Source organism: Rhipicephalus sanguineus, chromosome 10 (genome assembly GCF_013339695.2).
Source record: "Rhipicephalus sanguineus isolate Rsan-2018 chromosome 10, BIME_Rsan_1.4, whole genome shotgun sequence".
Lineage (NCBI taxonomy): Eukaryota > Metazoa > Arthropoda > Arachnida > Ixodida > Ixodidae > Rhipicephalus > Rhipicephalus sanguineus.
This window is the reverse complement of record NC_051185.1, coordinates 69,432,145-69,447,696: the sequence shown is the minus strand read 5'-3', so window position 1 is coordinate 69,447,696 and position 15,552 is coordinate 69,432,145. Positions and strand designations below refer to the sequence as shown.

Genomic DNA, 15,552 nt, shown 5'->3' with positions numbered 1-15,552 from the left:
GGAGACGGGGACGAGAAGAAGCAACACGGGACCACGCTAGACAATTCCCAGTGCCGCCGGGCACCCACCAGTTTTTCTAATGGGGAGAGAAGGTACCCCATTTCTCGAGAAGGTGGCCTCTCCTTTCCTCTATTCCTAGGTGAAACTGCTATTGACTAGGATGAACTGGTCCCAGTAGAAAACAAAATGGTTCCACTTGAAGATCAACTGGTCCCAGTTGGGAAGCGGCTGGTTCCAGTTGTAAGGCAACTGGTCACTAACTGGGACCAGGACCATAGTTGAACTGGAAGCAACTGGTCTATCACTCCCCCTTTCCCTTTACCCCCTCCGACGACGCTGAGCCGTGCTCCCTTATTGGCTGCAGAAATATGCGTCCTTTGGTCCTTATTCTAAAACCATTACAACCGCGTCTACGGTGTGGGCGGGTCGAGCAAGCGAATTCTTTCCTCGTCACATTGCAACTGCTCTCAGGCGCGGGAAAAGAGGCCGGAACCGCGCGTGAGTTCCCGTCAAATCTTAGCTCTGTCTCAAAACTAGGCGCCATTGCTGCAGCGCTAGTCGGCGGCGAGGAGGCGAGCAATGGAGCGGGCACGCCCTTGAGGCTCGCGAGGACAGCCGCGCAAGTATGCCACTGCGGAAGAAGCGCATGTCGCTGCTCGTGATTCTGCGTCTGCACGAGCAGGATGCTGAAGGCAAGGGGATCCCAGCTTTCGCCTTCTTGTGTTACAAGAGTGCAACACCTGCCCAGCGTTTTAATTGTTCATATTATTGTAAGCGTCACATATTTTGAAATTTTCTCTTGGGAACACGGAAACTGCAATGAAATTGAAGTATAACATGCGGACAGTCTAGGCTGGAGAAATATATGTACAGTCGCCCATTTTTTTAACCTGAACGCGCGAGCGTCGACCGCCGAGTTGATAAGCGCCGTACAACGGAGCGCAGCGGCGAAATGAACGAGAATACACGCATGCGCGCTATGAGCAGTCGTGGGCAACTGCCGTCTGCTAGGCTTTTCCGTACACAGCAGCTGTCCAAAACTGCCCATTGCGCGCATGCGCGTATTCTTGTTTATTTCGCCGCTGCACTCCGTTGTACGGCGCTTATCAACTTGGCGGTCGATGCTCGCGCGTTCAGGTAAAAAAAAAATGGGCGACTGTACATGTTCTCACCAATTCAGAAGCAAATGGGTAAGACGCTTGTTTGCTTGTAAAAGTTCTGACCAATTGCTTTTCTCGCTAAATTTGGTCATAGTTGTTCCTGCATGCGAGTGCTGTAGATTCCAAAAGTACGACATGTGGCTGGAGCATCGATGTCCAAAGGGAGCCAAATGGTGGGAACACAATGTGCGATTTGCCTTTGAGGAAGATTGGTCCACTTATCAAAACGTCCGCCAACCTGTATGAGACAACTTATCCCTGTTTATACAAACTCCAATGCGCATGGTACATTGAAGGTCTGAATTGTGTGCGTATTAGTTTTCCACTTGTGAACTTTGGCAGAGCAGAGCAACACCAGGTGAAATACACGAAAGACACCGTGTCACAAGCACTTTAAGTGCTTTTCACATATAGTGTCTTGCAACATAACAGGAGACTATTCTCCTATTCTGCTGTCACATTTTCTTAGTGCACACACGGTTAATGTTTAATTGTCACCACAGTTTCAACATTGCACATACAGACTAAATATCCGACAATATGCATACTACTTCGTTTGTGCAACAGCATGTTCTAAACTAATTCATTTACTATCCATGTTGTCTTCCACCACTGTTTTTTTTTTTCAATGACATTACAAGCTAGCAATCAGTCAATAGATCCATCCTTGTCCTTGTACGCCTCCTATAGTTGGATACAACTTCAGAAGGCAAGAGTGGCACCGTCCAAATGAACGAAGCATAGAAGCTGGTTGCCTTCATATCTAAAGAAATAGTCTCAGTCATGTACTCGGTGATGTTCTCTGATGGCAGGATCACTGACTGTGCACCTGATGACATCAATCTAGAGTGCACACTTATTAGCGCAGGATTGTGCGCATCCTCCTCTGAGGTGGATGTGACTGCAGCAAATGTGAAGACAGCAGAAAGACCGATGAAGACGAGCGCTAGTCTACATCGGTCTGTATGCCTGCTGTCTTCACATGCACTGCAGTCACATTTGAAACAGAATACCAACTAGCCCGTACCCAAACCTTGTTTCAAATGGAAATGCTGCCTTATATAAAGTTTTACCTGACTATAGTTTGTCTAATCTGGAGTGTGAAGCATGTTCAGAAGTTCAGCGCACTAAGGTTCACTGAAAGTGCACAATGTGTTTCATGTATGCAACACTTTTCACCCGTGAGATCACCTTACAAGGCAGCGAACCCTTGTGAAATGTGAATATACGCAGTAGGCAATACAAAGTCAACCTTGTAGACCCAAAAAAGGTTTTATTTAAACGTTCATATGAGCCTAAACAACATGGTACCAGCCAGGAGGAATGAAACAGTTTTCAGCTCGGCATGTCGATAGGAAGAAGGTACACACAGTACTGAAGTTCTACAAAGAAAACGGATATGCTGAAAAAGCGGCATATCTCGGCACAAGGGACTCACAAAGGAGATCGAAACAAGCATAGCGAGAGATGCTGCAGTGAAAGCTGCAAATAACAATAAAGAAACCCAGAAAGTCCAAGGCCCACTAGGCCTAGACATTAGCTGGAAACTAGAGGCCATACTTTGCAGCAGTTCATTTCGTTTCCCATCCTTCTAGCTTTTCGTTATTTGCTCGGGGACCACACCACCGAGGTGATGTTGTTGGCTACTCGGCATGGTGGATTATAAGACATGGAGAACGAAATGAACTGTGACAAAATGTGGTCCTACGCCTTTTGGCAGGCTTGGCCGAGCAATAGACCCATCAAAATATTCAGTATCAAAAGAAACATTTTGTTCATTAGCTGAACGAAAGCACTCACTACATGACCATCGATGGACAGTGTAGGCATGTGTGACACAACAAGCTCAAACAAACTGTAAGGGAAAAAGAAGAATCAACAGGTTCTTGCAAGCTTGCGCGAGTTTGACATCAACACGTCTTTGTAAAGGCAACAATGGGCGTCAGGTTTTCATCGATCATTGCATCCTTAATATCTTAAGTCTCAGGAAGAGCGCAAGGGGATATGAAACAACAAACATTACAATATAAACAACCATAAGCTCGAATGCACTGCAGCTATGTACACAAAACGAACCTCCTTATAACTCGGCAAGAGGTTTCGTCATAGAGTGAGCTTTGAATATTCTGGGAGTCATAAACGAACATGGTGCATACGCTTTCCTGCTAGCTCTGTAAGAAGTTGTATTTAGAGCTTCACAAAGAGCATTTCGGACAGTGTCCATAAAACCAGTAGCACCACCCGCCGCGAGATTGTAATGATTTCAACATCGGTAAACAGTGGATACAAGAACCATTTCTACACATAGTACAATTTAAAAACAATACAATCACTAGTAAAGTGTTAAGCAGAGGGTTGGACTGCTTTTTTTTTATTTATTTAACAGGGCCAGCCACTCAGGAATTCAAGGTGGGCTCACAAAGGTTTTACTACCTCTCGTGGAGCGTTGTTGCCGCACAATAATCATCACTTTCCTTTGAACGAACTACCAGTCAATGATAATCGTAGGTGATCAATAAACGTCATCGTTCGATGCTTTGTTCTCCTGTGTAAATGTGCGAACTCGCACAGCGGCCTGCGTACGATGATAACTATAGCGCGACAAAAGTAAGCCCCGAGAGATGCAAAATTTTTTACAGCGTACTACGTACTGTTCGCTAACAGACAACTGTTCCTCTGGGAAAAACAAGGCACGCAGCAAAGGTTAGCCTGGTGGGGCTTTTGAGCAAGGTCACACACGGTTATGCACGACGGTCGCATGATTGAGCAGACACGGTCACGATTGGCCTTGGAGGAGGACGCAACGACGCACGAAGAAGTCTGAGCCAGTTTCTCCCCACTATCCTTGAAGCGGACACAATGGCACGGGTTATGTACATCTCGGAGACAAATGGCGGCACGTTGGCACGACGGCACCTCAAATGCAGAATGAGCTGGGTACGTTCCGAGACATCGCGTGGGAAGACACATTGTAATAGAGATAAGAATCCACAGAATAAGTGTTATGATAACCCTGACATTATCTCCTCCCCCTTGTTTCTAAAAGCCTGGGCGCATTTGCATTTTGCAACTCGTGAGCATCTTTTTCAACTGTCTAGAAGTGCACTCGTAACGCAAAAAAAGTTTTCTGCGCGTCTTGAAATTTGTGAGTTTGCCAAGGCCGACTTTCCAGCGGGGTCACTGCCGAAGGGTGAAAAGTTTCATAATCAATGCCTGCGACAGTCCCTGCGGATGGCTCACATTCGTCCTCATTAGTTTAGTAGCAAATAGCTAAAGGGTTTAACGATTGTAAACTCTGCATTTGTACTAACACATCTCGCAGGTGCAAGCACCCATTGCTTACTTGTGTCTCACATTTAAAGCGCACGAGCATTATCGGCAGCAGCGCGATTGCTAAGCACTCATGGGGCAGCCACTCCGAAGTTGCTGTGAGTGGTCAAGAGTGCATAAAATCTTATCACCCAGCAACAGCGGTCAGTCCCTCTTAAACAACTAGTCGACCATCTGCACTTGGTTTTAACTGATCTGCTAACCTTCTGTGTACACATACACAATTTCTCGTGCCCTTTCTAGTAAACCGATGATGTCGGAAGCAAACGCTCAGGAAATATGTGTCGGCCAAACAGTGTTGCGCTGCCTCTCACTAGTGAATAAAAGCCATGGCTGAAGCGTAAAGAAATGGTCTATAGAACATGTGAGCTCATTACCTTTCCGTGACTTCAAGCCAAGCGTCACAGAACACAATGGAAGCACTCTAACCACACCTTGCAAGATGCCTGGGGCCAATAACCACTTGACGTGCTATTAATGAGGTTTTGGACTAGTTGTCGAGGATCCATTGTGTAGGTCTACGCTATTGTGCCAGATGAGGATGAAGGAAGAAGACACTGCAAGGGCTTTCTCGAATCTAAAATTTTATCCAAAGAAAATGCACAAATTATGCATGCAAATAGCACCACCAGTATATGAGCCAAATTGAAATCGCCTTGGAATGCCTCATGCGCCATCGACCAGTGCGGAGTGAAATGCACGCCACAAATCAGTCTCGGCAATAACTCCTAACTTCACTGTTTGCGATAATGTTCTTTTTCATTTCCAAGCAGGTAGTTTGCGCTGTCTTCTTCCTTCGTCCTTATCTGCTGTGCCAACCATAGGTTGTAATGGCAGTGCATAATGCTCTGTCTCAAATGATGGCAACAGCCATGTATGCGTAAACCATTTGTTTCCTGGTCACCTATTTTACTGTAGCGCAAAACACCTTCAGCTACCCGAAAACCTCGAAAATAGCACTAATCACCTCTCCCGGGCAATATAGGACTGTTTAGCAGGGCCAATTGAATAGTAATGCACGAGTGTATGTGAGAAGTGTAAAACGAGAGCCTCCAAACCAGTTGTTAAATGGTAGACATTCCAACACCGCAGTCTGGTCGGAACTTACAAGCCTTAAAAACTTCTGCGATGACGGCACAACGGTAATAAATATCAGTCGCACCATTAGTGCCATCAATTACAGACCAAATTGGTTCAACAGGAAGGGTAGACCGTAAGAATGCGTAATGGCACATCAAGACATCTTTTCCCTAAACTCAACAATTACGATGATGCTAACGCTGCCTTGCGCCTCTCAAATGTTTGACCAGTAAGATAGACCACAGTTGCATTTAACCACCCTTCCCGTCCAGCAATTATATGGATACACGCAGGAGGAGCAAGCTATTAGAGCGGAGAGCTGGGAATGGCGACGCAAATTTACAAACCTCAACGCGTAAACAACACTGTACACAATACAACAGGGCATTTACAGGCACACCGCAACACAGTTACGTCTGAAACTGGTGCCCACGCTAATGAGCAATCGCAGCAAAGTAAAAGCGTATTAGAAAAAAAATATCTAGCTCTCTTCGCAGAAGAGACAAAAGCACCATGCAGTATTCCTAAAAAAAAAAAATCATGCTGCAATGAATATAGTACAAGTGGCTGGCATTCGCAGCTGAACTATGAGTACACAGTATAATGCCTTCAAACATCGCTTAGAACTAGCAAGAGAAGTGACAACGATAACACCGCCAGCGATACAGTTGTACAATGCGATATCTACTGACACTGCAACGTTTGGGGGAATTCTTGCAGACAGGAATGGGCAAAAGGTAGACAGCGGCTTCCGCGCTTTACTTACAACTTGAGGACCACGTTCATACTACTGCAGCTACGCATTTAACATTAATAGTAAACTCGGCAAACACGTAGACTACCGCAAGTGTCGGCTCCGGCACTGTACTTTCGTACAGACATAGCTCGCAGCATGACACGTAAATCTTAGACGAGACCGACAACTTTACGAAACATGCAAAGACTTTACGGCACAGACGATAAGGCCAGTGTCCCACACTAATGGATGCACGTCTGAATTTACATGGTAACATTAATTTTCATATTGGCACAGAAATTTGCGGGAAATTCTAAGACTGGTGCCACATGACTTTGACTCCGTATGCTCATAACACTTGTAATCATATGCACTCTGGGGCAAGGCAGAGCAATAATTTCGCTCTCCGAACGTTCGCTTGGGCTCTTGTGATTTACTGGCACATGATAAGACAGGAGGGTGAAGGAAACGTCGCTGTCGGCATTTATGCTTCCTCTGTGACCGACCTGGTGTGTCTTTGCTGCTGTTCGTGCACGTGTCGGCTGCGTGGAACATCGTGGACCTGCACGGACGTCGCAATGGGGGCTTGCAGCGCGGTAGGCTGCTCTAAAGGCTCTGTTATACTCCGACGTGCGTTCGCGTCAGCCCGCGGCGGCCGGAGTTGGCGACGCTAGGTTCGTCACGTTACGTTGACGCGAAAACAGAGCACTCTATACTCCCACTTGCGCGACGCACTACGCGTCCCTTCTTCACGTAGAGACACAGACGCAGTTCAGTCTGGATAACGTCGCCGGCGTGGAATGCAGCATGTCGCATCTCGCGCCGGCTGCAGCCGGGGCGCGTTGACGGACGCTGGGCGCGTCAGTCGCATCGCGCGTTGGCCTATAGAGTGCTGCACGTTTGTTAGGGTAGCGTCACTGTGCCGAGCGTGCGCGCGCGTCGACGTTACGCTGCAGTATATCAGCCCCTTAACCCTATTCCGTAATGTAGAAGGTGAAGCAAACGCACCGGAAGCAAAATGCTTGTACGATCTCAACCCTAATCTTCATCAAAAAATATATCCCTATGATTAAAGCTTTTTGCCTGCAAATGCCACTTTCATTTTAACTACAGATATTTTCTGTTAACAAGTGAGCACTTATTCCAAGTCAGGCCAATACATAGCACTCATATACACGGGAATATCTGGCCAGATAGAAAAAAGTGATGGTATTCTATCGCATAACTTACCGAACCCTAGTTTCCCTTGCTTTACTGACTCAATAAAGCTCCAACTGCACTGTTTGACGAAAACGACTTTAGAGGCGCTTCCGAAGCTGTTGTGCGTCAACTGACATCGCGCTCAATTAACAGCAGTGCTGGAATTAGCATGCTTACTTCGAGGTATCACAAAAACGTACACTTCCAGATTACCTGCTACAGACGCTTTCCTTATCAGGCGTTTCGTCGAGCCAGAAAACAGAAAGACGGTCATTAAAAATTGGCTGTTGGTCCTAACCGTTGCTACAGGGATGCACACTCTCAAGGTTTGTAATGCAGCAGCTGGAAAAGACTCAGAGCACCACCGCAATGGCAATTCACCACGACGGCTTCATTCGTCCCGGTGGCTCAAGGTACTAAATAAAAAAGCACATATCAGCAATCGTCTGAGGCCTTCCATATGCAGGAATGTACACAAAACTCACAAGCAGTTTAGGCTTACAACTAGGACAGGAGCATAGCCAAGTGGAAAGGGATATTTTTCCGCCAAGTACTGCCCACGCCTTTCATTTAAAAAATAAAATGTTGAGACTGAAATAGGGTTGTGCGAATATTCCAAGCTTTTGAATAACAGATCATATAGTGTTCTATTCAATTCGGCACTCGAATCGAATAATGCATATTCAAAGTACCGGATATTCTTCGAATACTTTTCGAATAATCAGCACAGATGTGAAAACCCCAAAGGAACGAAAATATTGGAAGAGCGAGGAATAGTTTTCGTTGCTTTAATTATTGAATGGCCAAGATGCACATAGTTTAAGCTTTCACAGGATAATCAGAGCTATATTGATTACCGGATGAAGGCATTTTTGCTTGAAACTCTAGTGTTGACGAAGCAAGTGTGCCCTCAATCTACTATTGTCATCATGAGATTAGTGATGATTTTGAACCATTGCTTAATTTTAGGTCTCAGTTTTATTTAAATGCTGATGACGAAGTACCACCTTGAATACTGAAGTACAAAATACCTCAAAGGCTCTAGTCGCTGCTGTATACGAGCTTACTTCAGTTTACATAATTGTCGTATCTCGTGCCGGTTAAAAGTAACGGTAATGTTACTTTGTTAAAGTTTGCGAATATTTGTTTAAAACAAACTGTGGAATTCTAGGCCTGTGTTGAAGATGGCTGCCTTACCATTTGAAAACTATTCAACTTGATTCGGTTCTAAAATTCACTATTCACACACCCCTAGAAAGAAACAAAAACTACAGAACTGTCTGACCAAACAAAATGAAGACTGCAACGTGAGCGTCATAAATATCCGATGCCGCAACGACTAGTTGCCACCATGGCACTAAGAAAAATTTAACAATCTTGAGCACACATTTTAAAAACTGCAGCGACACCGAAAACACTGCTTCAACATAGCTCGATCCACTGAATGACGCTACAACAAGTTAAATGTTGATGATGCTTTGAAGAAAGCCAAAGCCGTTAACAACGGTGAAAAATTTCACCGAGGATAATCGGCACAAAAACCACTTCGAGCTCGTTATAAGCCATGGCATACTCCTAAGGGTTAGCGTGAATGTCACTGCGACCAGTTGTTACAGATTAAAAAAATGGAGGTGGCGGACACGTTTGTGGACGTTAGGAACGATGTTGCAAGTTGAAACTAAAGCTGCATGAATTACTATGGTGCAGCTGTTACACAGAGAGCCGGTAGTGAGGTGGGTTTTAACTTTCTTTCTTCATGCTCTATTCATACTCTGACACACTGGCAGCAGCAAATGTGTAAATGCGGTCATGTGAATCTGACCCTGCTCCTCCAAATGCAGTCCGCGGTAAAATTGGACACAGAACGACAGCTCGGGGTCTGCACTGCAGATCCTCCACATTGCTCAAAACAGCGTTACACTGAAAGCACCACTGCAACGCACCGCTGTAGGTAACCAGGGCTGCACGTTTGCATATTTCGCGCTGCAACTTATATTATGCGCTCGTGCCTAACACTTGTTAAACTAACCCTGACACTGCTAGCCACTGTAGCACTATCGGCAGAGCAAATGGCAGACATCGACGTACACAGTTCGACAGAACGAAGCACCACGATTCAGCAGCGTACAAAACACACAGTGCATGCAAACGAGTCAGTTCATTGTCGAAAAGTTCTCCCATCTACGCACAAATGAATACCCACATGGCACCAATCAGGGTTACACAACTCTTCCGGAACTTCCGTCGCCGTGTCGTAATGCAAAAGTGGGCGACTCGGCCACTCGGCTCTGTCTTCCACCATAAGGCACTTGGAGTTTACGCTCAGTCGAGCCTGCAATGAACGGGCCATCTTACAGCATCTTCTGCATACTTCCGTGATGTGATCGTCTGTTTCTTTGTACAGTTGGTTGAAACGAAGCCCTCCCTCCGACGCTAGTTTCGCAGCGCATGTGCTGTTGTGTATGAGCAAGTGGAGGCCTGGCAAATGCCGAAGTGCAGAGTGCACTCATGCGCTTACAATAAACATTTCAGAAGGAAGTACGCCAGTAGCAAAACCTGCTGCATCCAATCGGAGCAAACTCAAAGTAGGCACGTTCACAACGATGAATATGCATCACTGGCTTTTATGACATTTGAGAGCAAGAAGGAACTTCTGGCTAGTGTAGCGGAAGAGGCATTAGGCATTAAAATGATTGGGGCAGCCAAAGTTCGGAGCAAGAAAGCTCCTGTCAAATGTTAAAAAGCAACAGCTTCACCATTCAGCACATGCAGAACCAGCAGGAATGATTCTAAAGAAACAACGGAGCTGAAAGCAGGTGGCATCGACTTTACTGAGCAGACACGATGAGGCTCATCGACTATTGCAGCAGCAATTGAACTTTTGATACAGACAGCAATCACTGCTCATCCGGCAGATGGGACAACTGTCACGAAGTGCCAATTCTGAAACCTCTACGAGCCGTCCGCATTGAATGCACTTGCCTAGTGCCTTGTGGTGTCTTCGAGTACTAGGCCATGGACTCCTGCCTGACCGCCATGCTCCGAGTGTGCAGCATGACAGCAGGAGCTGCACCCGTAGCATTAAGAAACAAAAGAAAGAGAAAAAGCGCTAGCGCAATGTGTTAGTGAGTCACCCAAGGGCATGCATTGTTCGTACAAGCACAAGCGTGCGAGTCTGGAAGGACCTGCTCCATCGACGGCTGAAAAGTGCTAACCCAGGCTGCATCCAGCGCAGGCGGGTAAAGTGGTACTGGCACACCAACCTTGCCCCTGGGATTGCATGAGAATGCTCAAAAGAGTCCACGAAAGGACGCGCGAGAAAGAGGACAAGACTAGCACTTGCGGCTCGGCAGCGTCGCTGCCTTGCCGCCGGGCCCGGACACCGACGACGCCGACGTGTTGGAGCTGGAGGACGCCGTCGAGGGGAACTTGCGCAGGCGAATGGCCCCGGGAGAGCCAGCCGCGGCAGCGGCAGAGGAAGCTGCGTAGCCGCAGGCGTCGACGCGGATGCGCAGCTGGGCGACCCACCGTCGCTGCTCGTCCGTCGTCGAAGCGAGGAGCAGCAGCTCCTTGGCCGAGGTCGGGTCCACCTTGCAGGGTGCCAGCATGTCGACGTGGTCCCGGTGCAGCTTCAGGCGGCAGCGGCGGCACTCGAGGGCCGGTGGCGGCTTGAACATGTGCCACAGCGGCTTGGGGCACAGCTCACAGGTGGTCGGCATGTGGAACGAGATCGGGACTAGGTCGTGGCCTTTGTGCTCCAGTGTGCTCAGCTGCATGTGCGGGGCAAGGCACTGCTTTAGAGCACAGCTCACAAATGCCTAATCATCATGGAACAAGATGCTCCATCTCAAAAGAGTACGGCTGGTGTGTCAAACAGGGGTTCAGTATTTAGTAAGGGAGGAACAAAAAAAGCACCCTCCCCCCCCCACTTCTTTTCTAAACTTCTTTTTGCATGTTGTCTCCTGTTATGTGCCAGTTGGAATACAGTCGAACCTCGTTAATACGTACCCGCTTTAAGCGTACTAACGGTTAAAACGTAGTTGCAACGAATCCCCGACCGAGTCTCATAGAGCCTAATGCATTCGCTGACCGCTTAAGCCGTAGTGCTTCACCCTACGCCTACCGGTTAGTGCGTACCCTGCGTACCGCGATAACGTTTTGTGCCATAAAATTTTACTGCGCCGCTGAACTTCCCGACGCCACAATGTGCCGCCAAAGGTTTTCAGTCTTTTCGGGAAGTGCGTAGATCGGTCGATCACCGATTCCGACTTCCGCGCGATTGCGGCGATGCCTTCGCGGGTAAGCATCGGGAAAGAACGAAGGTGAGGCGGCGGCCACCGACGAACGCGCCAGCATGACTTATCGCCGACAACCTTATCACAATAAGTATCTTCAGATATCTGCTCGGGCACGCGTGCGGCGCAGCACTACTTTAAGCCTACTGCACGCTTTTAATAGGCGACAACCTGAACGCGCTGGGCCGCCGATCGCTGCCGCCTCGTTGTGCGGGGCCGTGTTCAAGTGCGCGCTGCTTCGTAGAAACGAAACCAGCTCGCTGTTGCGGAGTTGAGCGTTGCTGGTCGTGGGCGACGAGACACCTCTATGCATAGACGCCGTCACGCTAAACGCACGCGTACGGTACAGCAAGCGTAGCGCTTTTGTAACCATACTGCACGCTTTTATTGGGCGACCACCCAAACGCGCACCCGCGCTTCCATCCGCTGCCAGGACCGCTAGAGCGTCGCGGAGTGCGCATCGCTTGCAGGAAGTTCGTCATCGCCGCGTTAAACAAGCTCATCGCTGCATCTGTGCACGGTCTGGTGCGAAGTGGGTACGAAGAACACTCCCACGACAAATGCGCGCGTGCGGTACAGCAAGCGGCCCGGCGGCCCGGCAGTGACGCCGTGAACCGAGAAGGCGACGCGCTGCACGCAACTAGCCAGGAGCCGATCGGCTCCACGCAGCCGTACCGCGTTTCACTGGAACTGTGTCAGTTTTCATTTAGTAGCAGATCGCGGTACAGACGCACACACATATATCGCGAAAAGCTGACACTGTCCGTTCTGTCGCTACGTTGGTCCCTGCGTATACCGGACCCTGTAATAGTTCCGAAATGCTCCTGCCACCGCGCGCTATCGGCAAAGAGAAAAAACTGAAAAACGGAAAAAGAAAAATAATCAAAGCGGCGTATCGCTTTGATACTGCTGGGCGAAACCACTGAACATTTCGCGGTGTACACATGATTGCTTCAGGAGCTTCGCCCAAGCTCTTCATCATTCACCCGTGGATATGCTGTAATTTTTTGCATGTTGTCTCCTGTTATGTGCCAGTTAAAATAACGCTGAAAAAACTCGGCCAAAATTACACCTTACTGATGATGACAAAGCTACAGTACAGTACAATATTAATGGAAACACGAAAATCTGTCCCGACTGCCTAACTGCGATCAAAACATACAAGTGCTGTTGAAAAATCTGACGGGGTCAGCGAACTTACATCTTTGAGCTGTGGTGGATCGGTGCTGTCTCCAGGCTTTCTGCTCTCGCCTTCACCTGCGTACAGGACCTGCACAAACCATGCAGCGAGGACCACATAAGAGCTTGACACAGGAAGTGCACCACAGGTAACACTGTCAAAGTTTTGTGCGGCGTGAGCCATATCACGGATGTGGAATCGCGTGATGTGCACAGCAGATAAGGCTGTTTATAGTAGAGAACAAGGCATCTATGAATGAGAAAATATATTTTCTCTTTGATTTGCTCTAAGCACAGCATAAAAACGTGATTACTTCTTTGAAGTGTGGTGCTTATACTAAGCAGTCACCACCTGATTTCGCATCTTGTCCTGCAGTAGTTTTCTTTGCCAGCCATGACCATGCATTATAAACATCCTGTCGTTAACATAAAGTTGAACTACTGTTCTGTACATTATAAATATATAAACTTCACGTCCTCCTGTCATTATCAGCTCCTGCAATGTTTTCCTTATCTGTCTTTCCTCCCTTTCATGAATCTTTATAATCCATTTTCGTTTTCAGGATTCGCTTTTATCTTTTTCCGTCCATGATTCTCCTTTTCACAATTCTTTCTCATCCTTCTTTCTAGTTAATGCCCTTATTGCCTTCCTTTCCTTTCCATGATCTTTCTCATCCATTTTCTCATTCATGATTGTTACCCTTCTCCTTCCCTTTCTTCCCTCCTTTCCCGTTCATGACTTTGCTGTCCCCTTCCCCCTTTATCGCTATCAAATCTCCTTCCCCTTTTATGATTTTTATTGTTTCCTTTTCCTTTCACCATCTTTCTTATCCCCATTTCCCATTCATAATTTCTTATTTTCACTTCCTTCTCATGATTTTGTCCCTGTTTCCCATTTACGAGTCATTCTCATTCTCATTCTATTTTTTGTAATTTTTCTTACCTGTTTTCCTTTCTTCTCATTTGTGATACTGAACCTCCCAGTTTCCTTTTACCAATTCTTTACTTTCCTTCTTTCCTGTTAATAACTATTATAACCCCTTTGCCTCTTGTGATTCTTTATATTTATTTGCTTTTCACATTCTTTGTGCAGCAAAAGTGCACCCTAACTGAGGCCCATAGCTGTTCATGGGCCTTTTTGGAAATGAACGAATGATCGCAATTTAATCCCATTTCCTTACCATGACACTTTTATCCCACTTTGCCTATTAGTATGACTTTTTTGTATCCTCTGTTCCATTTCACCAACCTTGTTGTTCCATTTTCCATTCTCTCCACAGAATATTGGCAAGTGCACCTAGTGAGTGGGATCTTTGCTAATCTGCATCTAATCTTCCAAGTTAAATCTTGTGAGTGGGAGTTCTGAGAAACACTGCTTCTGCCACTGCAGTTTATGCACCGGGTAATCTGAGGCCGAAGAGGCAAACTGAATTGCCCTAAATGTTCCATGTAAAAGCATTGGAAACATGTATGACATTCACAACACACTGCTGTGTGGGTGCTGAACTTTGAGAAGGGATGTTATATGGACATTGCAATGACAAGAGCTCATCCAGTGCTTCACCTCTGTCACACAGTTAGTGCAGAAACACAAAAAGAACATCTCACTAATGATTTCATTTTAGTTGGTAAATGTACGTCGGTATCAGCAGCCAAAGTTTTATAGAACAGATGGAGCTAGCCGCAACTGATGCCTCTTTACCATAAGTTACACTTATAGTTTATGATTATGAAACCAGCCTACATTAGGTTTACATAAGATATAGACATATATAAAGTTATACATAAAATTAAACACTTGCATTTGACAAGTCAACAAAGGCGCCCTTAGAAGGTAGGAAACTTACATGAGATAAAAAAACAAGATGTTCGCAGTTTTCTAACATTGTTTCTTGATGAATGGAATACTTTATTTCTGCTACTGTGATATGGACATCAGTTAAATACATTCTACAAACACTTTAGTTCTCTACTGAAGAAGCATTCATAATTATCTCTTAGTACACGCAAGAAAAGACAGCAGCTCACTTGAAAAATGCGGGGGATGTCCTTGGCATCCGCGCGGATGACGTCGCCCTGGGTGACGGAGCGCACGTGGAACAGCTTGCTCAGGTCGAGGACAAGGGCAGGGTCCGCGTTCGCCCGGTCCTGCTCGCTGTTATAGAAGAGAATCTTGCGCGAGCTCACCACCACGTACTGCCGTCGCCAACCGTGCCGCCGGATGTTCTGTTTGTGAGGCACCGAGAGCCAGCCCTCGAGGCGCTGGGGGTCGCCGTCCCGAGCTCCGCCTCCGCCGGAGTTCGTCACGGGCAACAGGGCATCCGGAGACGTCAGGGCCGCAGCGGACGCCACTCGCCGAAGGACCTCCATCTCTGAGTCTTTGGAGTCCAGCTCCATCTGAAGCTTGATGCGTGCCTGGCCCTCCTCGTGAGCGCTTGCCTGCAGGAATCACGCTGGGTTAGCCTTACGAGGCAGTTGCTTGCTTTCGTAGCTCGAGATATCCCAGTGTTTTACCATCATGTTTTACCCAATGTTTTACCCTCTTTCCTACACAACCATTATGTGTGTTACG

The 15,552-nt window shown here is 47.0% G+C and overlaps 1 protein-coding gene across 1 annotated transcript in view; it reads right to left on the bottom strand.

Moving 5' to 3' along the window:
• Positions 1-2,415: 2,415 nt before the first annotated feature.
• Positions 2,416-15,552, bottom strand: part of LOC119372090 (rho-associated protein kinase 1) — a 68,476-nt gene continuing 55,339 nt past the window's right edge. Inside the window, exons 19-22 of the mRNA XM_049420257.1 lie at positions 15,009-15,419; positions 13,003-13,071; positions 7,280-11,276; positions 2,416-6,780 (exon numbers count right to left, since the gene is read on the bottom strand). Coding sequence (XP_049276214.1) covers positions 10,839-11,276; positions 13,003-13,071; positions 15,009-15,419 — 918 coding nt within the window. The 3' untranslated portion in view covers positions 2,416-6,780; positions 7,280-10,838. The remainder of the gene's footprint in view (positions 6,781-7,279; positions 11,277-13,002; positions 13,072-15,008; positions 15,420-15,552) is intronic.